This window comes from Procambarus clarkii, chromosome 43 (assembly GCF_040958095.1).
Source record: "Procambarus clarkii isolate CNS0578487 chromosome 43, FALCON_Pclarkii_2.0, whole genome shotgun sequence".
Classification (NCBI taxonomy): Eukaryota; Metazoa; Arthropoda; class Malacostraca; order Decapoda; family Cambaridae; genus Procambarus; species Procambarus clarkii.
In genome coordinates, this window is record NC_091192.1 from 25,952,910 (window position 1) to 25,975,699 (window position 22,790).

A 22,790-nucleotide genomic window follows, 5' to 3' on the forward strand; every position below is an offset into this window, starting at 1 on the left:
TTTGCAGGGGTTGAGCTCTGGCTCTGCCTCTCAACCGTCAATCAACAGGTGTACAGATTCCTGAGCCTATTGGGCTCTATCATATCTACACTTGAAACTGTGTATGGAGTCAGCCTCCACATCACTTCCTAATGCATTCCATTTGTCAATCACTCTGGCACTAAAAAAGTTCTTTCTAATATCTCTGTGGCTCATTTGGGCACTCAGTTTCCACCTGTCCCCCCTTGTGCCCCTTGTGTTAAATAGCCTGTCTTTATCTACCCTATCAATTCCCTTCAGAATCTTGAATATGGTGATCATGTCCCCCCTAACTCTTCTGTCTTCCAGCGAAGTACGGTTTAATTCCCGTAGTCTCAAATAAAACCAAAAGTAAGTGTGTGTGTGTATATATTATATATATATGTGTATATATATATATATATATATTGTGTGTGTGTCGTACCTAGTAGCCAGAACGCACTTCTCAGCCTACTATGCAAGACCCGAATTGCCTAATAAGCCAAGTTTTCACGAATTAATGTTTTCTCGACTACCTAACCTAACCTATAAATATAGGTTAGGTTTGGTAGGGTTGGTTAGGTTCGGTCATATATCTACGTTAATTTTAACTCCAATAAAAAAAATTGACCTCATGCATAATGAAATGGGTAGCTTTATCATTTCATAAGAAAAAAATATATTAATTCAGGAAAACTTCGCTTATTAGGCAAATCGGGCCTTGCATAGTAGGCTGAGAAGTGCGTTCTGGCTACTAGGTACGACATATATATATACACACACACATACACTGTATTTTGGTTTTATCAAGGGTCTGTCTCTCCCAGCCAAACTACTGACCTTTCCCATGATGCTGCCCCTATATAACCCCTGGGTATTTGCTATTAGGCAAGATAGGAAAAAGCCCAACCATTTCTATTCTTCCCAGGAATCAAACTCAGGATCTCCAATTGAGTCGAGAATGAAACCTTGTAGCATATACAAGACTGCATTCGTCCTGCACCTAGACCATCCTGATTTTCAAGATTGGAGAGCTTGCCTTGTCCCCCCCCCCCCTTGGTGAATCTAATACCTATGATATCACTTATGTGCCCTTTTTTTTCCTGTTGGCATCCTGAATATTATCTAGGAACTTGAATATTCTGTAATACTTGGTAGTCTTGCTTTTGGGCTTAAAGCTTTTTGATTATTACTTATGGCAGAGGACGGAAAAAAATTAATGTACTTGAACATAATTTTAATTGTTAATGCCTATCCCAAGTAATCTTACTAACAATGTAAGTTTTCTGTGCACAGGAAATGCATAATCAGTAATATATGCATTGTTATACCCGTACCGGGTAGTGTTGTAACTTGGTTTAAAGAGTTGAGAATATCATTTAATGATATTCTTGTCTTTTTAATTTAAACTTGGTCTGCATTTGTTTTTTATACATTTTATGCATATTTTGAAAATGAGAGCAGACATAATGAGCATCATTCAGTAACAATAGCCATTATATACAAAATAAATTGTCAAATATGATGTTTGAAGTATTTTTTTTTTTTGCTTCTATCTAAGAGATTCTGAAATTACAGTATCATAATGCAAATGCTTTATAAGAAATGTATGAAGCCAATGACTATAGTACTGTACTGTATATAACCTTACAGGGTCACTTTCAAGCAAAAATTAGCTTAAAGCTTTTTTAGGGAAGAGGACAAGATATTGTTTAAATATGAAGAAATGGCTTTACAAATGCATAAAATTGACAAGTGATGTAACACCAGATTTGTAGACATACCAGTGGATGTCAACCGAGCAAGTCGAGCATTTTATCACATGTGCCCTATCCAAAACAATATCCTCTATGAAAATTAACAATTGCTCATGTAGAAATACCTAATTCTTGGTGATAAAATCTTTGCCTATAAATCTATTAAAACTACCCCCACACAAGAATAGCCCATTTTCACTTGTCTTGCAATTATTAACATACAAATTCAAGATCGCCATGCTTAAGATAATGAGGATTTCAAGTTTCATAGAGAGCAGTGTGTCACACGCAACTCCGAAACAATTAACACAATTCTTTCGCAAAGAATCTCAATTCACAATATTGTATTTACAAAGTAAGGATACATTTAAAAATTCCATACAAGCCTGTAGAGTATCTTTTAGAACATTACACCGGTTTTAAATCATGCAATAGATTATCAGCATGAAATTAAAAGAATGTAATTACAATTTTTAAATGTGCTGCTTCTACTATTTCCTTGTATGGACTAGGCATTCAGCAGCTGGTGAATAATAATAATAAACGTTCATCCATTTACAATTTAGCAAACTCAAATTATTACTTCATTCAACACAATTTTGGTAATTCAGCAGACATCTATTAATTAAAAAAATTATATTTGTTTAATCACAGCCAGTACAGAGTAGGTAACGTTATCTGCTGCTTACCTCAATGCATGGCTGACATTACAAGTAATATTTTGTTATATAGATATTTGAAAAAAAAATAGCCTATAATTAATGTTAATTTATTACATCAAGAAATTTTGACAGTGCTTTCTTCTGTCTAACAAGTAGGTATCTTCAACACTCGAGCATGATGCTCCACCACATCCATAAATCTCGAAGTTCAAGAACAGTTAATACTTATTCAAGGCTAAAAAGAAGCCTTTAAATTGATGCAGTATTGTAGAATTATCACTTAGTCAAGTGCCTATAGGCTAGGATTCCACCTTAAAACCTGTGAATGAGAACTGAAACTTGTTCCAATTACTGTAACTGCATTTGCTACCTTTATTCATTTTATCGATAAATTACTGTACTGGGTACTTCCAAACTTAATTGCCAATGTAAACAAGTATTTCACCATTGATCTTCATTTTCCCCATAAAACTTTTATGCAGCATTTGAAATATTGGAATCAAACACAGGCCAAGATTTTTATGCCACAGAAAAAATGTTTAACGAGTATATAAAAAAACACGAGGCTTCGAGGCAAATCATTTAACCAAGGGTCGTCTTTTTCCCTCTTCTTCACATGACTGCTCCTTGTATTTACGAACTTCACTCATGTATTGTGACCAGGCATCGGTTTTTCCATCATCCGGCTGCGGCTAAAACAAAAGGGGAAAATAAAATGAAGCAAGTTATTTCTGAGGTTTTGAACTCATTCTTAAACCTAATCAATTTGTATTAGGACTTAAAACTGGGATTGATCCTCCCAATAAGCCTGCAACAGTTGTATTTGCTTCTCATAGTCCCACTTTGTAAATGTAAAACAGAATACAGAAGTATGATGGGGTTCTGACTTACGGCAAATTGCTGAAATCTTGATTTAATTTTATTGACCAAACTATTATTTATAAGAAGTTTGTATGGCTATAATACTTTAATTTAAAGAGGCATAAAAAATGTTACAGTAGTAATAAATATGAAAATGAACTTGAATATAATTGCATTAAAAAAATAAAAAAAAACTGTATTTGAAGTATTGGTACTGTAATCTTAAGAAAATTCTATCCAATATAGAAGCCAACTTTATTGCACCAAAAAAAAATGTCCTTGTAAATGAAAGTGTATAATTAAGGCAGAAGGATAAAGTAAGAGTGTGGGTGGGTAAGGTACAGGATGGTGTATGGAGTTGTGTTCCACTAGGACTACTGTACCTCAAGATTATCCACTTAAGACCCTATTGGCTAGTGGGGGAAACACTGCTCAATTTATTCAAGTATAGATATCCTAAAACACTACCAGCCTGCAATGTACACTAATAGCACCCAAGGCTGCTGTGAAATAAGAACACTATCTTAATCTGCTTATTTAATGTATTTAAATCACTTTAATCTGGGTTATAATCTAAAAATATATAATTATCAATAGATGAAGGCATGTGCTTTGGATGGATAATAAACATGGTTAATATTTTAAGTGAATTCTAACTTTTCTCATGAATAAACCCAATTTGCTTATTAGAAATCTTGAAAAACCAGCACAATGTAATGAAGCACCTCTTTCCATTCTAGGTGAAAAACAATGTTACGAGACCATATGATTAGACTGCAGTAACAGGGAGGGGCACTCTGAGAATGATAAAGTGTGAAGAACTCAACAAGAGGGTGTAGATCTTCAAACCAGATTGGTGTCCAAGTAGAGAATACCTTAACTTACCTTGCAATGATTTCGAGGCTTGACGTCCCCACGGCCCGGTCCTTGACCAGACCTCGTTACTGGTCTGGTCAACCAGGCTGTTGGACGTGGCTGCTCGCAGCCTTAAGTATGAATCACGGCCTGGTTGATCAAATATCCTTTGGAGGTGTTTATCAAGTTCTCTCTTGAACACTGTGAGGGGTCAGTCAGTTGTGCCCCTTATGTGTAGTGGAAGCGTGTTGAACAGTCTCAGCCTCTGATGTACAATAGGTACTCTTATTGAGTACCTATTGCACCTCTGCTTTTCAACAGGGGTATTTTGCACATCCTACCATGCCTTCTGGTTTCATGTGGTGTTATTTCTGTGTGCAGGATTGGGACCAGCCCCTCTCATATTTTCCACGTGTAAATTATTATATTAGGTGGGAGAATTAATATTCTTTACATTCCTTTTTCATTCTATGTTAGGATTAGACTGCATTTTGTACGTGGTTTCCGTTTTTATATTTATATTTTTTGTTTGGGGTGACACCAGGTGACCAGAAACAGCACTAGACAGAATTTAAGTTAATGTATAAAAGGTAAAAAGATACCTGGAAGAATTGGATGTAACAAAAGCAGTAGGACCAGACCAAACAAGATATCACCATGGATACTGAAGAAAGCTGCACAGAGCTGGTGTTACTCATAACTACAGTGTTCAACATTATACTAAAGATAGGAGAGCTACTGGAAATCTGGAAGGCAAATGTAGTTCCAATATTCAAGAAAGTTGACAGTCATGAAGCACTAAACCATAAACTTGCATTATTAATATGTATTCCATGCAAGATTCTAGAACAGGTCATCAGGAAAAGGATTGCAGAATATTTGGAGTAAACTTTATAACAGGCATAACATGGCTTCAGAAGTATAAAAAAAATCATCGACTGGGGTTGGGTCACCAAAATAAAACGAGAAGATTTGGTAGACTGCATCTTCTTAGGCTGCCAAAAAAGATTTTGATACAGTCTCACAGAAGACTAATAAACAAGACAGAGCCAAGAGGGGATAGTAGGAAAGGCACTGGACTGGGTACGGCAGTACTTGACAGGTAACAAAGTGTCTTAGTCAGAGACGATATGAGAGGCTAGCAAGTGGTATTCCACAGAGCTGTTCTAAGGACCATTACTGGTTTTAATTTATTTAAATGACCTCTATAAGGTTAGCTAAGTTCCCCTCCTCCTTGCACCTCTTTACAGGTGGCCAGCTTCTGGTCCCCCATTAGGCTTACAATGACTCACATGGGCCTAGTAGAATTCAACTGGGTGGAGCTATCTAGGTAGTTAGGACCAAGAGCTACCACTGAAAACCTCCCCCATGTTGTTGTCACCAGTTCTACCCTAAGCTATTATCATTGGTGTACCCTGAACCATTATCTATCGTCACCATAATATTCTGAACTATTATGAAATCAACTTAGCAAATGATCCATAATAGACCAGCCCTGTCACTTTTGTCAAGTTTCTTTGTGCAGGTTTAGTGTTAATGTTCATTTATATTATTTTTCAAGACTCGGTAGTATCATGTTTTGGGAAATTTGAGTAACTTATTGGAGAATAAACAGTAAACATTTTCACTGGAAAGTGATAGAAAGCCCAAAACAATTTCTCAAATAAATAAAATGATTAGACATGAAAACCAGCTACGAATGAATAAAAAGAACTTTACAAAGAGGAATGCAAAACGAGACTAACCTTCACAGTCTCTGGTTCTTTCCGCTGCTTCTTGACCATCCCAGTGGCCAGGATTCTCCCGCCCCGCCGTTTGCCCACCTGCGAAGAGACAAGCTCACCTCCATTAGACTGGGCCCACTTTGCCCCATAAGACTCACCAGTCCAGGGGGACCTTGACTTTATCCTCGGCAAGTTCTGCTGACTCTCTCTCTAGCCGTACCAGTGCCCTGTGGGAGAATCCAATTTGGCCGTGGCACTATGACTGCACTCTGGCCTTATGTCCCACTACATACAACCATCCAGCACAACACAAGCAAGTCTGCTTCTCCATCTCCGGGGCCCACCAACCCTCCTGATGTGTGTATCCTGAATTCTTAGCTATCCTTTTGATCAAATATATACAGTACATTATGGCTATAGATTTTAATCAAGTCAAACTACAACTAAGCAGTTAATTTTTCTGGTAATAACAGAAGCTAAGAATTAAATTTCTTTCCATGAAATTACTTTAGGGCATATCCACCATCAATTTCTTGTAACAAGATATCTTGGAAGCCTTAAAAGAAGTACTGTATATCATTTTGGGTGTTTCAACCTGTTGTACATTAGAAAAAAAAATTAAATAAAGAAATAGTTTTGAAAGCCAAGCTAAATACCTCTGCAAATTATCCTGCTAAACTAGAGGGATGGATCCCTGCCAATTGAAAGACAAGACTTTCAAGTGGAAAAAAATATATGGCATGCACTGCTAATACTATACTGTGTGGGTGTGTGCGCGCGCGATTGCGCAAACAGCTTTAGTGTCCTGGTTAAAAAAAAAAAAACAGCATTGAATGTAATGAAACACCATTTTCTGGGTGAGCCCCGGAGGCTCCCCAGAGCTATCAGGCTAATATGTTCTATATTAGACCAGGGCATTAGTCTATTAAGTTCAGCCTACCGGGGACCACGAGCCAGAACCAAGCCCCCTCAGAGAGGTTCAGGGAGCAAATGGCCTGGAAAACCCCCCCTGTGGTTGGGGGGTTCTTTATTTGGCATCGACTGGGGTTAGGCACCCAGAAAGGTAGACATAACAAAAACCCCACATGGTTAGAAAATTATAACTAAGTTTCTAAAACCCAATCAGAAATAGACAAAACCTATAGAGAGAGAGAGAGAGAGAGAAAATGCCAGAAAGAGCGCCAGGAAACTTCATACTGTTGCTGAGACAAAGTTTACAGGTGGGACACCACCAATGAAGCCACCAGATCACCATACAGATGGTGATAAACCCGCGTCAAAAAGACCAGATATGAAGTGCGGAGAAGACCAAACCAGCCGTGTACCGGTGTACCGAACCCTCAGAAACGACAGCCAAACTGCGGCAAACTTCCACACCATGCTGTGAGCCCAACGGAAGGACAGACCCCAACGCCCCTGGCCGGCCCTGGTGAGCACTGGTCACAAAGTCCTAGCTGAGAGACAATGCGTCCATGAACACATTGAACGAGGGCTTGGGCAGGCGTCAAGGCACTGAATCCCCAAAACCGGGAAGAGGAAGCTGGTGATACAGCAACCGACACAACCTGGTTGGTTGATGGGGTTCTGGGAGTTCTTCTACTCCCCAAGCCCGGCCCGAGGCCAGGCTTGATTTGTGAGTTTGGTCCACTAGGTTGTTGCTTGGAGCGGCTCGCAGGCCCACATACCCACCACAGCCCGGTTGGTCCGGCACTCCTTGGAGGAATAAATCTAGTTTCCTCTTGAAGATGTCCACAGTTGTTCCGGCAATATTTCTTACGATTGCTGGGCGGGTGTTGAACAACCGTGGACCTCTAATGTTTATACAGTGTTCTCTGATTGTGCCTATGGCACCCCTGCTCTTCACTGGTTCTATTCTGCATTTTCTTCCATATCGTTCACTCCAGTACGTTGTTATTTTACTGTGTAGATTTGGTACTTGGCCCTCCAGTATCTTCCAGGTGTATATTATTTGATATCTCTCTCGTCTTCTTTCTAGTGAGTACATTTGTAGAGCTTTGAGACGATCCCAATAATTTAGGTGCTTTATCGCGTCTATGCGTGCCGTACATGTTCTCTGTATTCCCTCTATTTCAGCAATTTCTCCCGCTCTGAAGGGGGAAGTGAGTACTAAGCAGTACTCAAGACGGGACAACACAAGTGACTTGAAGAGTACAACCATTGTGATGGGATCCCTGGATTTGAAAGTTCTCGTAATCCATCCTGTCATTTTTCTGGTCGTCACAATATTTGCTCCCTAAACGTTAGGTCGTCAGACATCATTATTCCCAAATCCTTTACATGCTGTTTTCCTACTATGGGCACATTTGATTGTGTTTTATACCCTGTATTATGTTTAAGGTCCTCATTTTTACAGTACCTGAGTACCTGGAATTTATCACTGTTAAACATGTTATTTTCTGATGCCCATTCAAAAACTTTATTGATATCAGCTTGAAGTTTTTTCAATGTCTTCAGCCGAGGTAATTTTCATACTGATTTTTGTGTCATCTGCAAAGGATGATACGAAGCTGTGACTTTTATTTTTGTCTATATCTGATATGAGAATAAGGAAAAGCAGCGGTGCAAGGACTGTACCCTGAGGTACAGAGCTTTTAACTGCGCTTGGACTAGATTTTATATGGTTGACCGTTACTCGCTGAATCCTGTTTGACAGAAAACTGAGTATCCAGCATCCTACTTTACCAGTTATTCCCATTCACTTCATTTTGCGTGCTATCACGCCATGGTCACATTTATCGAAAGCCTTTGTGAAGTCCGTGTATATCACATCAGCATTCTGTTTTTCTTCTAATGCCTCAGTGACTTTGTCGTAGTGCTCAAGTAGCTGTGAGAGGCACGATCTTCCCGCTCGAAATCCATGTTGGCCTGGGTTGTGAAGGTCATTGGTCTCCATGAAATTGGTGACCTGACTCCTAATCACTCTCTCAAATACTTTTATTATGTGCGATGTTAATGCGACTGGTCTATAATTCTTTGCTAATGCTTTGCTCCCTCCCTTGTGTAGAGGGGCTATGTCTGCTATTTTAAGTGCATCTGGTATCTCCCCTGTGTCCAAGCTCTTCCTCCACACTATACTGAGTGCCCTGTGCTACCGGCACTTTGCATTTCTTTACAAATATTGAATTCCACGAGTCTGGACCTGGAGCCGAGTGCATGTTTTCAACTTCTCTTTCAAAGTCTAGTGCGCTCGTGTTGATATCAGTTATATTTACAGGGGTTGTTACGGACCCGGATCCAGCGTCCGAGCACGGAGCAGTGACGACCGCGCCATCTGTGGGTCAGCTCCCGAAACCCCCTCCAAATGGACGAAGACACCTGGTGAGGGCGAAAGTGTACTGGCCACAAGGGCCAGTTTCCAGTCCTGTTCAGCTCACAACACAGCCGCTGCTGACCTCTGGTGAGGTGGTGCTCAGACGACAACGCCATCTATGGAGTGGATATGTCGGGCGTTTGTGTCTGAGCCTGTAAGTGAGGTGCTTTAGTGTGTCCCTGTTATTGATGACGTGTCTGCTTACAGAGTCGACCTGGGACTGCTGTAAGGGAAGTTGAGTCAGTCTACCCAAGGCAGCCGTCCCCATACCTTGTGCTTTGCTGCAGCAGCTGTGAGTCGCCTCCCGGAGGAACACTGTGGTGTTACCCTGCCTGTGAAGCGGCAGTGAAGGATTGTCGTACCCGGGACCGACTGCTGGAGACGATTAACCACTGGGGTATTGTAGACAGGAGAGTGATCTGTGGTATCACACGAGGCTCCTGACTAGGGCGCTACCCTAGTATCGCTCGTGGAGTGGCCTGACCAGCGTTGCTGATCCGGAACCTGCCAGCTGTTCTGCTGGACTTGTGGTTGACGGCCTCCACGGCGGTGCCCCCAGTGGAACTGTGTTTTGGCTGGCCTGTGTCAGGGGTAGACTCAGCTTGATTGAAGGATTCGTCAAGAGACCACGAGAGCACCGAGGACTTGGCACCGAGAGGATCCAGCGTCTCTTGTGAGAAGACGCCCATGTATATACTTCCCCTGTGTAGTGTTAATACCCCTCCCCCTGTGTAACTTTTATATATTACTTATTGGTGAAGGTAATTATAATCTTAAGTTTTTGCCTTTCTTTCCCTTCCCTTTTTATTTTACTTGCATCACGGATCTCATCCCTTGAAAGCCACTACTGGCTTGGGGCCGGATACAACTTCCTCTAATAACATCAGAGTACGAACCCAGTTGTGACCCGAGAGGGCCGTAACAGGGGTTTGAATATCCCACATAAAGAAATTGTCTGGATCTTCCACTTTCATGTTGTTTATTGGAGTGCTAAACATGTCCTCATACTGCTTTTTTAGGATTTCACTAATTTCTTTGTCATCCTCCGTGTATGAACCTTCACTTGTACAAATAGGTTCAATACCGGCAGTGGTTTTTGCTTTAGATTTCGCATATGTGAAGAAGTATTTTAGATTTTTCTTCATTTCCTGAATGGCTTTCTGTTCTAACTGCCTTTCTTCAGTTTGATATGAGTGTTTCAATTTTCGCTCGATTTCTTCAATCTCCCTATTTATATTATTCCTTCTTTGACGGGAAATTCGTGTCTGCATAAGCATTTCCGTTATTTGTTTCCTGCGTTTATAGTGTCGTCTGCAGTTCTCTTTCTACGTTGGATCTCTTTCTGGCTTTCCTCAAAGGAACATGTTTCAGACAGACTTGATATGCTTCCAAAGTCAGTTTTTCTATTCCTTCTGTAGGACTTGTATTACTTAGAACAGTGTTCCATGGAATGTTTGTAAGTTCCCTGTTTATTATCTCCCAGTCTATCCTTTTATTATTAAAATTGAATTTACTGAATAGCCCCTCTCGCTTTATCAACATTTTAGGTCTATTCTGAGTATTGATGGTCGTTTGCACTTCAATGAGCTTGTGGTATCTGATATCGTAATGTCTCTGATAATGTCTTCATGTTCGTAAAGACCAGATCTACTTCACCGTACTGGTCTACCCAGTGGGTAGACCAGTACGGTGAAGTTCAAACTCCCACACGCAACTGCTCAAGCAACTGCCGAGTAACCCGGAATCCCCCCCCCCCCAGAAACAGCCGAAGGCAGACCGCAGCCTCAACAATGCCTCTGGAGGGAGAGACATGGAAGCGGTCCGAGAGTCCCAAACAAGACCCAGCCAGGTCCGAACCTGGGACGGAACTAGATGAGACTCCCTCCAGTTCACCAGGAACCCTGAACAAGCTGGGAAAAAACCACATCCCTGGTGAGCAGACAAGCAGACTAATGGGAACCCACACCAGCCAGTCATCGAGGTAGGCCAGGACCCGAACCCCTAGCAGACACAGACAAATCACCACGCCTCGGGCAAGACGTGTGAATACACGAGGTGCCAGATTCAAGCCAAAAGGAAGGCAACGAAAGCTGTAAGCTGTAAGCCCCACCACTGAAACCTAGCCAGTCCCTGAATTCCGGATGAATAAGGATGTGCCAATATGCATCCTTGAGGTCCAGGGACACCATCCAGGCACCCAACTCCAAAAGAAGCCAGACCTGAGACAGAGTGGTCATCCGAAAGGAGGAGCAAGGAATCCAGGGGTTCAGACAGGACAAGTTCAGAATGAACCTCAGATCCGTACAGTCCCATTTCAGCACTGGAAACAGGCGGGAAACCAACCTGAGGGATGGGGTTGTTTCGACCACACCCAAGCGTACCCACTCTGAGATGACCCAACGAAGTGCAGAAGACCCCTGCCCCGCCAGCCCCGAAGGGGAAGGAGCCAACCGAAAGCGCCCACGAATCGTGGGACCAAGTGCGGGCAAACAGAGTGAGCCTTCCCTCCATCGCCCCATCAATGGAACGAACCGCGAAAGGGAAGTTACAAGAAACCAGCCGACTGAACAGGAGTAATCATCACGCTGACCAGACGACACCGGCTCCGAAGGCCAATGTCGGCTCAGAAGCTGGCACCAATGGCCCAACTCGACCAGCGGAACCCCGAGCCCTGGCATGACCCTTCCGAGAATGCCTAGAACGGCCACCCGGGAGAACAAACAAGTCCAATATAGGACGACTAACTAGACTAAGCCGCCTTGCAGAAACTGACAGCAGACTCCGCAAACAGCAAAGGACAAAATGGCAATGAAAACCTAAGAGCCAGGGCCCAAACGGGTACCAAAGAGAGCGTGAGTACAGCCTGATGGCACGCAAAGTAGGAAGTAAAGAACAGAGACACCACCTCCTTCAGGATAGGCGCAAACAGCTTTAACAGTGTGATCAACGCCCGAGCACAGAGAACAGCACACCAGACGAAGGCGCGGCATTCAACACTTCTACAGCCTCCTCAAGCCAGGCCCAAGACAGCTTGAGAGGAGAAAAGACGCACAAGACCAAAGCCAAATGCCCATGGGTACGCAAGTCCTCAGCAACTAAGGACGCCGAAAGGGTGGGAACCTGCACGTGCAGCTGCACAAGGCCAACATCCCAAGAAAGCACAGGGGTGAACAAGCAAACTTGCCCCCCCCCCCAGGTAAACCTGCAGAATAGTAGAAATTTCTCGCCACTCAAGCGTGCAGCTCCGACAAAACCCATGCCACGCTCCCAACGAAAAGAATGGGCAATCTGACAGCCAGGAAGACTCTGGAACCTCCAAATGCACCCAATACAGGGAAGAACCAAACTCAAATAGGGATGGATCCATCATGGAGGCAGAAGCCGGATCTCAGGAGGTATGCAGCAAGAGCCTCCCAAACCTCCATAGAGATGATACGAGAGGCAGAAACCCTCCGGAAGGAGAGGGCCGAGGAACCCAAGGGAGCCCGGAACCCGGGGGAGGAGCCGACCCCAAATCATACTCATACAGGGAAGGGGGGGGGGGGGGTAAGAAAACCCACTTCCCCCCTGCGAAGAGGGCACCAACACCCAAGCGGGGTGAAAGGGGACCCAAGGCCCCCAGGTCGAACTCCACCCTAGCCCCGGGATCCCCTAAGTCCGAACCAGGGGCAGAGCCATCCTCCATACCCTCTACCCCTGAAGAAAAGGCAGAGTCCAGGGAAAAGGCTGAAAAGAAGGTGGCCTGCTGGTGGGACCCAGAAGCCTCGGCAGGAGGAACCAGTTTGAATGCCTCCATCCCCAACCCAAACTGGAACAGTCCCCGAAGCTGCCAGAGTCTCATTACCAAGTAAACCCTGCTCCGACTCCTAAACACTCAGAAGTTTGGGAGGCGATAGCAGGGAAGGAGGTGCAGGGTGAACAACAGGGAAAGGACCAGGGAGCGTGGACTGAATCAAAGTCGAAGCGACTAACGCCCTCAGGTTCGCGTCCCTATAACCAAAGCGCGGCAGCCACAGGGCATCCGGGTGGGAAACCAACCTAACGCATTGCAGGAACCTAAACCTAGCATGCAACGTGGATGCAGCCTGTACTCTAACAGTAATGTCATCAGAACAATACTGGAGAACAAGCAGAGAACACGACTCGCAAGACTCTGGGTCAAAGGTGTCATTGACCCAACAGGCAGCATAACCGAGGCAAAAGAGGTGACCGTCACCCTGAGACAAGGGCACACAGCAACCTTCGAACCTGCAGGAGGCGGGCTGGAACTCAGAAGACGCATCCATAGGTCCACCGAGCCCCAACAGGGTTTTCCAGGGCCCATAAGCTGACTGCTACAGGAACCCCAGGCAAGGTGTTGCTAACCAGTTAAGACCCAAAGCTAACAAGGGGGGCAGATCAAAACACTGAAACCCCTGCGAAGTGTACAATCATGGGGGCTTAGCAGAGGGCCACCAAAATATTGTAAGTGGAACTATAGCCACACCAGGCACGGAAAACTAAAAACAAAGGAAGCAGGAATAGGCCACCGCATAGGTAGGCAGGCTGCACAACACCTTCATGCCCCTATCAGCACAATACCACTCCCTACCCAAGGCCAAAGAAGAACCACAAAACCCCAGCTGGCCCCAAGGGCGAGGTAAATACCAAGCCGCAAAAACCTCTGCGGAAATGGTTTCCCCGAATACACCAGGGAAGGGAACCCCTAACACACAAGTGTACTCCTCACAGGGTGCCTAGGTGCATGCACATGCAGCCTGGCACTGACGAGGACACCAGGCCACCATACAACACTGCAGAGGCCAACATGAAGGCAAAACGCTGCCTTGGAAATCGAGGCCAGAGAATACCTCCGACCCGGACCTCATTAGTGAACGAATTGGAGTGTTAGGAAGCCGGTGCAGGGAGGTCCGGGGCTTCTCCCTCTCGGGAAGGGGAGGGGATGGCTGCATGGATGAACGGCGCAGCGATGGAGCGAGGCGTTTGCTTGTTTCCTTGGGATTGGAGGGAGTTCTGCCTCTCTTCTTGGTTTTTGTTGTAATTTTCTTACTATGTGGGGTTTGTTTTATTATACCTACCTTTCTTGGTGCCTAACCCCGGTCAATGGCAGATAAGGAAAACTTCCAACCACAGGGAGGGTTTTCCAGGGCCATTGCTCCCTGAACCTTTCTGAGGGGGCTTCGTTCTGGCTCATGGTTTCCGGTAGGCTGAACTCCATAGACTAACACCCCAGTCTAATATATCACACATTAGCCCAATAGCTCCAGGGAGCCGTAGGGGCTCCCCACAGAAAACCAGCATTGAATGTGATCAAACGCCAATTTATGGGCAAACTGTAGTGGCTCCTTGAAGCTACTATATTTGATATAGTGCCAGACTACAAGGTGCCATCAGTCGTGGAGTTCTTGTTGACCTACTGGAGACCACAAGCCAGAACCTGGCCTCCTCAGAGAAGCACAGGGAGCACTTACAAATAAATTTACATAAATTTTTTTATGTCTGTCACCACCAAGGGAATGGCACCCAGAAAGTACAGCAAAACAAAAAGGACCACTTGCGCGATTTAAAACCAGACCACAGCTAAAAGAGCGGCACGCTGGCAAGGTCACATGAACCACTGCGACCACCAGCACTGTTTCACCAGCCAAAAACACCCCCGATCCAAGGATAGACAGGCAGGCCAAGACAATTGGCTTACCTGAAGGGTGAGGATCACCACAAGCAAGGAGACCCCCTGAGGGAGTGAAATCCCAAACACCCCAGGGAATATAACCCTGACAGCACAAGGGGCAACAATTAAGGAGTACACAGAGAAGATAACCCTGAGTACAAATAGCTCCAAGCACACTAAATTCCTGGCTCACACTGCACAACCATGTACAGGAAAAGCCTCAAAGGCAAAACACCACTTAACCTAAGAATGGAGACAGGAGCCAGAGTGAAATGAGAGGGCATCCAGGTACAATGCATATTAGAATAAGAATTGATGGTAGAACTGGTTGACCTGGTCTGCCTCCCTCCTCTCCCAAAACAAGGGGGATAGGTGGGACAAAGTAGCTCTTGCTAGTTTCACAAATTTTGTCATAATTTACATCGTTGGGAAAGTTCTTTTGGCTATTCCGAGGCTGCTGTCTCATTTCTTACCTCTTGGTGGTCTGTTTTGTTTTGCTAACTTTCTGGGTGCCTTACCTTAGTGGTGGCAGACATGAATAAATTTACATAAAATTTTCCTCAAGTGCCACTGCTCCCTGTGCCTCTCTGAGGTTCCGGCTCGTGGTGTCTGGTAGACCAAGAACAACTCCACAACTGAAGGCACCTTGTAGTCTGGCGCTGCATCAAATATAGTAGTAGCTTCAGGTGGCTCCCCCCAGAAAAAGCTTCATTTGAAGCTACATTATATATGGAAATATTTGGCAGTGCTGTACTAGTGTGTAAATAAAAATACAGTATACTTTACACAAAATTCTTGAAGGATGAGATAATTAGCTTCATCAAGAAAACTGCATAAATAAGCTCATAAAACCAGCTGATGAATCATTACTCCAAAACTACTACAGGAACTAACTTCTAAAAACAGATTTCTATGAGTAATTTACTTATGAACATCAAATCCTTAATCTTGAGCACACAAACAATAACTTTACTACAAACATTTAAATTTAAAACTCAAGACTTTTCCATTTTGGCTTGACTTCCACAATGAAAAACCCATCATCAATAACAACTACAATTGAAAGAAAATAAGAACTACATAAATAAACTTTCAAGTACAATATAAGGAAGGAATATGGCAACCTAGGGAAAAAAATGGAGGAATGGCACATTACAGTGCATTACAGTAATGTACATTTTTATGTACAATACTTTACATGAAAATAAAGATTAAGGCCTACACCAGTAATACGGTGATCACAGCCCCACACACCAGTAATACGGTGATCACAGCCCCACACACCAGTAATACAGTGATCACAACCCCACACACCAGTAATACAGTGATCACAACCCCACACACCAGTAATACAGTGATCACAATCCCACACACCAGTAATACAGTGATCACAATCCCACACACCAGTAATACAGTGATCACAGCCTCACACACCAATAATACAGTGATCACAATCCCACACACCAGTAATACGGTGATCACCGCCCCACACACCAGTAATACAGTGATCACAGCTCCACACACTGGTAATACAGTGATCACAGCCCCACACACCGGTAATACAGTGATCACAGCCCCACACACCGGTAATACAGTGATCACAGTCCCACACACCAGTAATACAGTGATCACAGCCCCACACACCAGTAATACAGTGATCACAGCCCCACACACCAGTAATACAGTGATCACAGCCCCACACACCAGTAATACAGTGATCACAGCCCCACACACCAGTAATACAGTGATCACAGCCCCACATACCAGTAATACACTGATCACAGCCCCACACACCAGTAATACAGTGATCACAGCCCCACACACCAGTAATACAGTGATCACAGCCCCACACCAGTAATACAGTGATCACAGCCCCACACACCAGTAATACAGGGATCACAGCCCCACACACCAGTAATACAGTGATCACAGCCCCACACACCAGTAATACAGGGATCACAGCCCCACACACCAGTAAAATGGTGATCACAGCCCCACACACCAGTAATACAGGGATCACAGCCCCACACACCAGTAAAATGGTGATCACAGCCCCACACACCAGTAATACAGTGATCACAGCCCCACACACCGGTAATACAGTGATCACAGCCCCACATACCAGTAATACGATGATCACAGCCCCACACACCAATAATACAGTGATCACAGCCCCACACACCAGTAATACACTGATCACAGCCCCACACACCAGTAATACAGTGATCACAGCCCCACACACCAGTAATACAGTGATCACAGCCCCACACACCAGTAATACAGTGATCACAGCCCCACACACCAGTAATACAGTGATCAAAGCCCCACACACCAGTAATACAGTGATCACAGCCCCACACACCAGTAATACGGTGATCTGCCCTCACCTGCTCACCCACCAGTTAGCCACCAACCCACCCGCCCACTTTCACCTGCCCTCCCCTTGTAACACACCTCCCCTTGTAACATATCCCCCCTCCCCTTGGGGGGGGGGGGCTATTCTCTCTCTACTCTACTCTTCAAACCCCCAAACCCCTGTCCGTATTCTATTTTCTTCTCTTCTACCGAGGGACCCCAGAGCTACTCTAAGCCGAATCCCACGCCACTTGGTCTTAGCCGTTTTGACTGACTAAGATTCTACAGCCTCACGACGTGGTACTAGACTCCCAGTAAACTCTAGCATCTTCTGCTGCCACCACCAGACCATTAACACGAAGCGCAATAACCGGGGTCTGGACAGATTAAGCACTCAATAAACTGTGGGGCTTGATCCCCAGTTATTTGGAATAGGAGGGAAGAATCTACGTTAAGTGTGGGGAATTATAGCAAACAAAGGGATAGCTGAACTCTTACGCTTTGGTAGGCTTGCAGGCCCAACTAAACTCAGCCTCGTGGAAACCACGTGACAAGGACATGAGACATATGGAAATAATGAAATGCAAATTACAACTAATTGGTTTATTTAATCAAAATCTAAACAAAATCTAAGTAAAAGCACTCCCTATAGTTAACACTTTCGCATGCCCGGCGAAGGTAAAAAAAAAAAGCGGTATGTGCACGCGGCGTTTTTGTCGCTTAAGCGTAAAAACAAAAATGTGTATACTCTTTTTACTCTCCTGACCTTAGTTCTCGAGCTACGTATTTCATTTTGGTACCAATCGTGTTCGCAGTAAAATTCTCTAGAAGAACATCAGTAAACAAAGTCACGAAACGTATAGGGATACCAGCACCAAATAAATAACTACGAAGATGACTCGCCGTGAGCACCCAACAGCAACAAAATGTTTTTACTCTTGGGATTGTTATCACCTCCACACTTGTCCTACAGCGTTAATTTTGGTATCAATGGACTCGCATATATTTACAGAAGTGCATCTAGCCTATATTTACAGAAGAAAAAAGTAAATGATAGGAGGTTCCCCTTGAAATTCAGATTTTCCCAAGCATATATTATGGAATGCAATAGTTTTGAGCAACAAAATTTGAAGGAATCGATAAATAATAATATACAACCTCTTATATATTATTATTTATTCCCCCTTGGAACCAACCCCTTGGTTCCAAGGGGTTGTCATAGCCAGGGGTGATAATGGGGGACGAGCTCCTATTACCTATAAAAAGCTCCCATATGGCATGCGTCTCAAATAGCCTCTGACAACCAAGTCCAACTCCTGGCCTGCACGGGGGCTTAGTCTTATGTCCGGCGGAACTGTTTTTACTGACAGGAGAAGGGGCGAGGGTGTGCCTCCGCGCCTTAAAACCAGTTGCTCCGGGTAGATGGGACTCGTTAGCCTGGGAAGGCAACCCATCTACTGGGAAGGAAAACACGAACTTCAAACCTCCACTGCCTTGCGGCCATACCCATCTTTTGGGAAAGGTTTCACGAGACAACCTCGAGGAAAAATCAGGAGTTGCAGCCGCTAAGGCAGTTCGTCTTTGACTTCGACCTCGTTCTGGCAGCTCCTGCGACGATGCTGAAACCATGTGTATTGGCATTTGCCTTTCCATTGGATAATTCCAGCAACGTAGAGTGGGGGGGACCTGCTGCATGGGTAACAGCTTTTCCTCCATATCTACTTACCCAGGCTTTGTGCCCTGGAGAGATTGACAACCAGAATGCAACTCCATAGTCTCAAGAAGAGACTGATGAATGCCTACTACAACCCCTTAACATCTCAAATTGAAAGCTTTTAAGAAAATAATAATGAAGGTGAAGGAAAGACCCAATGCGTGTATTAAAAACAAAAATTTCAGATATAACCTACATTTTTTTCTCTAGAAGCTGTATACAATGTTCTGAACAAGATTCTAGGAAATCACATAAATATGTTAGATATATAGAGGGTCCCAGTAGTACAGTCGGGTTTGTTCTCGATGCACAAGCGAGAATTCCGGGTTTGAATCCAGGGCGGGTCAGAAATGGTTGGGCACCTTTCACCTAGCAGTGAGTAGGTACTCAGGAGTTAGTCAGCTTGTTGTGGGGTTGCATCCCGGGCGGGGTCAGTAATTCGGCCTGGAGGGGGGGGGGGGATCTCGATAAAAGCCAAACGTATATGAATACACTCTGACTTCCTGTTCTCCAACACAGAATAATTATTATTATTATTATTATTGAATTATTATATAAACACAAACTCCAAGACACCTGTTCACAAGACTGCACTCACCTAGTACTCACCTAGTTGTGTTTACGGGGGTTGAGCTCTGGGTCTTTGGTCCCGCCTCTCAACCGTCAATCAACAGGTGTACAGATTCCTGAGCCTACTGGGCTCTATCATATCTACACTTGAAACTGTGTATGGAGTCAGCCTCCACCACATCACCCCCTAATGCATTCCATTTGTCAACCACTCTGACACTAAAAAAGTTCTTTCTAATATCTCTGTGGCTCATTTGGGCACTCAGTTTCCACCTGTGTCCCCTTGTGCGTGTTCCCCTTGTGTTAAATAGACTGTCTTTATCTACCCTATCAATTCCCTTCAGAATCTTGAATGTGGTGATCATGTCCCCTGTAACTCATGTCCCCCCTAACTCTCAAGGTGCTGTATACAGCACCTTGAGAAAAGATGTAGGGTACATCCAAAAATTTGTTTTTTAATACACTTAACACATATTGGGTCTTTCCTTCACCTTCATTCAAGCATTATGGCATTGTAGTTATGTTCTTCAAAATAATATAATCTCCTTAAATTAAGATTAAAAGTAAGGATGTAGCATTACTTAAATAATCAATAAATAATGCACCACATACATTATCACAATCCACTTTTCTATATACCATTTAACATTCTCACAGTCCATATCATATGACCTCAAAAAGCAGAAATTAGGTTGAACAAAAATTAACACTAATAACACAGTGATCAGCACAGTCTCACAACCAAAGGGTCCCAGATGCTACCTCCAAACATGATGAAGCTTTTGGCCAGATTTCCTTACACCTAATGTCTCTATTTATCTAGCAGTAAAATAGGTACTGTACCTGTGAATTAGGTAACTGTTGTGGGTTGTATCTAGGGGAAAGTCAGTAGTTAGGGTAGGAGGAAAACTCAATAAACCAAACAAGGTTTGCTTCTCATGTTTCTCAAAAAATATCGATATACAGGATTGTACTAAAGTGTTCACAAATTAATATTTGTGAATAAATATTAATATTTGAATATGAACAAATATTTAAACTGCCAAAGATGTACAACACTAAAGTTAAATAAGAGTGGTTTAAACACTTCAGTGGTTGGTTGATCCGGAGTGGCAAATTGGAATATATACAAACAAAAATGGACAATACCAAGCATACGTTTTAACCTCATTAATACTAACATGACGGACGAGCCATATTCAGAAAACACTGAACTTGGGAAATACGTACCAACTGGTAATTGACGCTATTTTTTTCTTTTACATTTTTGCAAGCTCTCATCAGTTCTACATTTTGATAATACTTTGCCCTAAGAAAAACAAAACGTTACCAAGATGGGTTCTGAAGAGAACTGAAGGAGTACTAAAAATGACCCCATAGTGCAGAACAATCAATCATCACGCCTATCATACTTTTAACGCTAAAAGTATGATAGAAATCTACAAAATCTATTTTTGCGAAATTAAAACTTTCCACGTGCAATACCCGATACAGCTTTGTTTTCCTGAAAAAGAAAATTCAACGGCATCGGCCAGACGCACCGGATCCAAAAATTAAGCGATCTGAAAATTTAAATCAAATTAAACCTGGAAGAGAGAGAGAGAAGAGGATAAAGAGGAGAGAGAAAGATGACAGATTGATCAGCCATGGAAGCCAAGCCTGATTAAGAGTTACTACTACAGCAAGATGTGGTTGACAAAAGCATAATGAATGCTATGGTAGCCTGGTCTTACAAAACTTAGCGACGTCTTCTTTTGCTGCTCCTTCCCAGACGAGTGGACGGTGGTGGTCCCTCTGTCCTCATCACTGCTAGTAGTAGTGGTAGTTGTGGTGGTAGTGGTGGTTGCGGTGGTGGTAGTGGTGGTCGCCCCTGATCCACTACCACACTTCGACTCCTCCTCCTTTTTCTTCTGATCTTCCTGTAGCTTCTTGAACATTTCCATGAAGGAGCCATCGTTCCTGAAGATGTTAGGTGACTGGTGTTTGGTGGCATCCTGGCTATTAGAGTCGTCCTCCCTGCTATCAGAGCTGGAGTAGTGGTGGTGACCGTCCGCCATGTTTACATCTCCTGCCTCTCCTCCTCCCGCAGGCCGCCACACATATGGACACACTTACATCTTCCTCGCCACCCTCACCACTTTACTACACTATAACACCCTTCTTACACATACAACTCCAATATCAGAGATATTCTTGTCTAGTTTGCAGTTTTTATTGCGAACATCCGCCAGTTGATTCTTATTTTATTTCCTCCATGATATTACATTTTATAATATTATTAATTAATATAAATGCTCTTTATAATTACAAATAATATATTATCTTCTAATGTAAATGTAAAATGTAAATGGTAAAATAAAGGTGAAAAAGGTCATTTATTTATAATACTTTGTGCCGGTAGTAGGATGGAGTGCAGCAGTCTCCATAGTCTAGGGTGTGACGCGAGGCTACCCGCACCTCGGCTCAGGTTCTGGTTTATGTTAGCTTACCTCAAGTGTAAATGGCCAGGTAGATCACACGCTAAACTGGCACCTGTGTCACTCTACACTTAAACCAAGTTCTCGGGTACACTCAAATAGTTTTCAACTTCCATATTTTCAACCCATTGTACTTTTTTGTAAATAAAAATAATTTTATTATTATTATTATCATTATTATTATTATTGATGTTTTGTTGTTATTTTAAATTCGCTACTTAGAACAAAAAGTTCCAAGTAGCACGGGCTATGGTGAGGCCGCACTCTATTATTGATATATAATTATGTAGCGGTTTTAAATCCATTACCTCCAGGGGATTTCCTCCCTTAGTACAGGTTGTAGTAGCCACTGAAAAATTATTTAAGGCAATACTGTAAGATCGAGTGACTAATTAGTTTATTGATTTGTTTTGCCAAAACTGTACTTACCTAGTTATGCTTGCGTAAGCAAGCATAACTAGGTAAGGGGTTGAGCTCTGGTTCTTTGGTCCCGCCTCTCAACGGTCAATCAACTAATGTACAGGTTCCTGAGCTTACTGGGCTCTATCATATCTACATTTAAAGCTGTGTATGGAGTCAGCCTCCACCACATCACTTCCTAATGCATTCCATTTGTCTACTACTCTGATACTGAAAAAATTCTTTCTAACGTCTCTATGGCTCATTTGGGCACTCAATTTCCACCTGTGTCTCCTAGTGCGTGCTGTGCCCCTTTGTTAAAAAGTCTGTCTGTATCTATCCTATCAATTCCTCTGAGAATCTTGTATGTGGTGATCATGTCCCCTCTAATTCTTCTGTCTCCCAGTGACGTGAGGT

General features: G+C 43.4%; 1 protein-coding gene across 1 annotated transcript; it reads right to left on the bottom strand.

Moving 5' to 3' along the window:
* Positions 1–1,221: 1,221 nt before the first annotated feature.
* Positions 1,222–21,620, bottom strand: LOC123755855 (telomerase RNA component interacting RNase). The gene is made up of 3 exons (XM_045738755.2): positions 21,231–21,620; positions 5,878–5,955; positions 1,222–3,108 (listed from the first exon to the last, which is right to left on the bottom strand). The coding sequence occupies exons 1-3, from the start codon at positions 21,552–21,554 to the stop codon at positions 2,995–2,997; spliced, it is 516 nt and encodes a 171-aa protein (XP_045594711.1). The 5' UTR covers positions 21,555–21,620; the 3' UTR covers positions 1,222–2,994.
* Positions 21,621–22,790: the final 1,170 nt, after the last annotated feature.

Excerpts from the sequence above, each read along its gene's own strand:
- LOC123755855 (XM_045738755.2), bottom strand. The coding sequence starts at position 21,554 with ATGGCGGACGGTCACCACCACTACTCCAGCTCTGATAGCAGGGAGGAC. Across the intron at positions 5,956-21,230 it reads AGAAGACGTCGCTAAGTTTT|GTGGGCAAACGGCGGGGCGG; the intron begins GTAAGACCAGGC and ends GTCTCTTCGCAG. Across the intron at positions 3,109-5,877 it reads AAGAACCAGAGACTGTGAAG|CCGCAGCCGGATGATGGAAA; the intron begins GTTAGTCTCGTT and ends CTTTTGTTTTAG.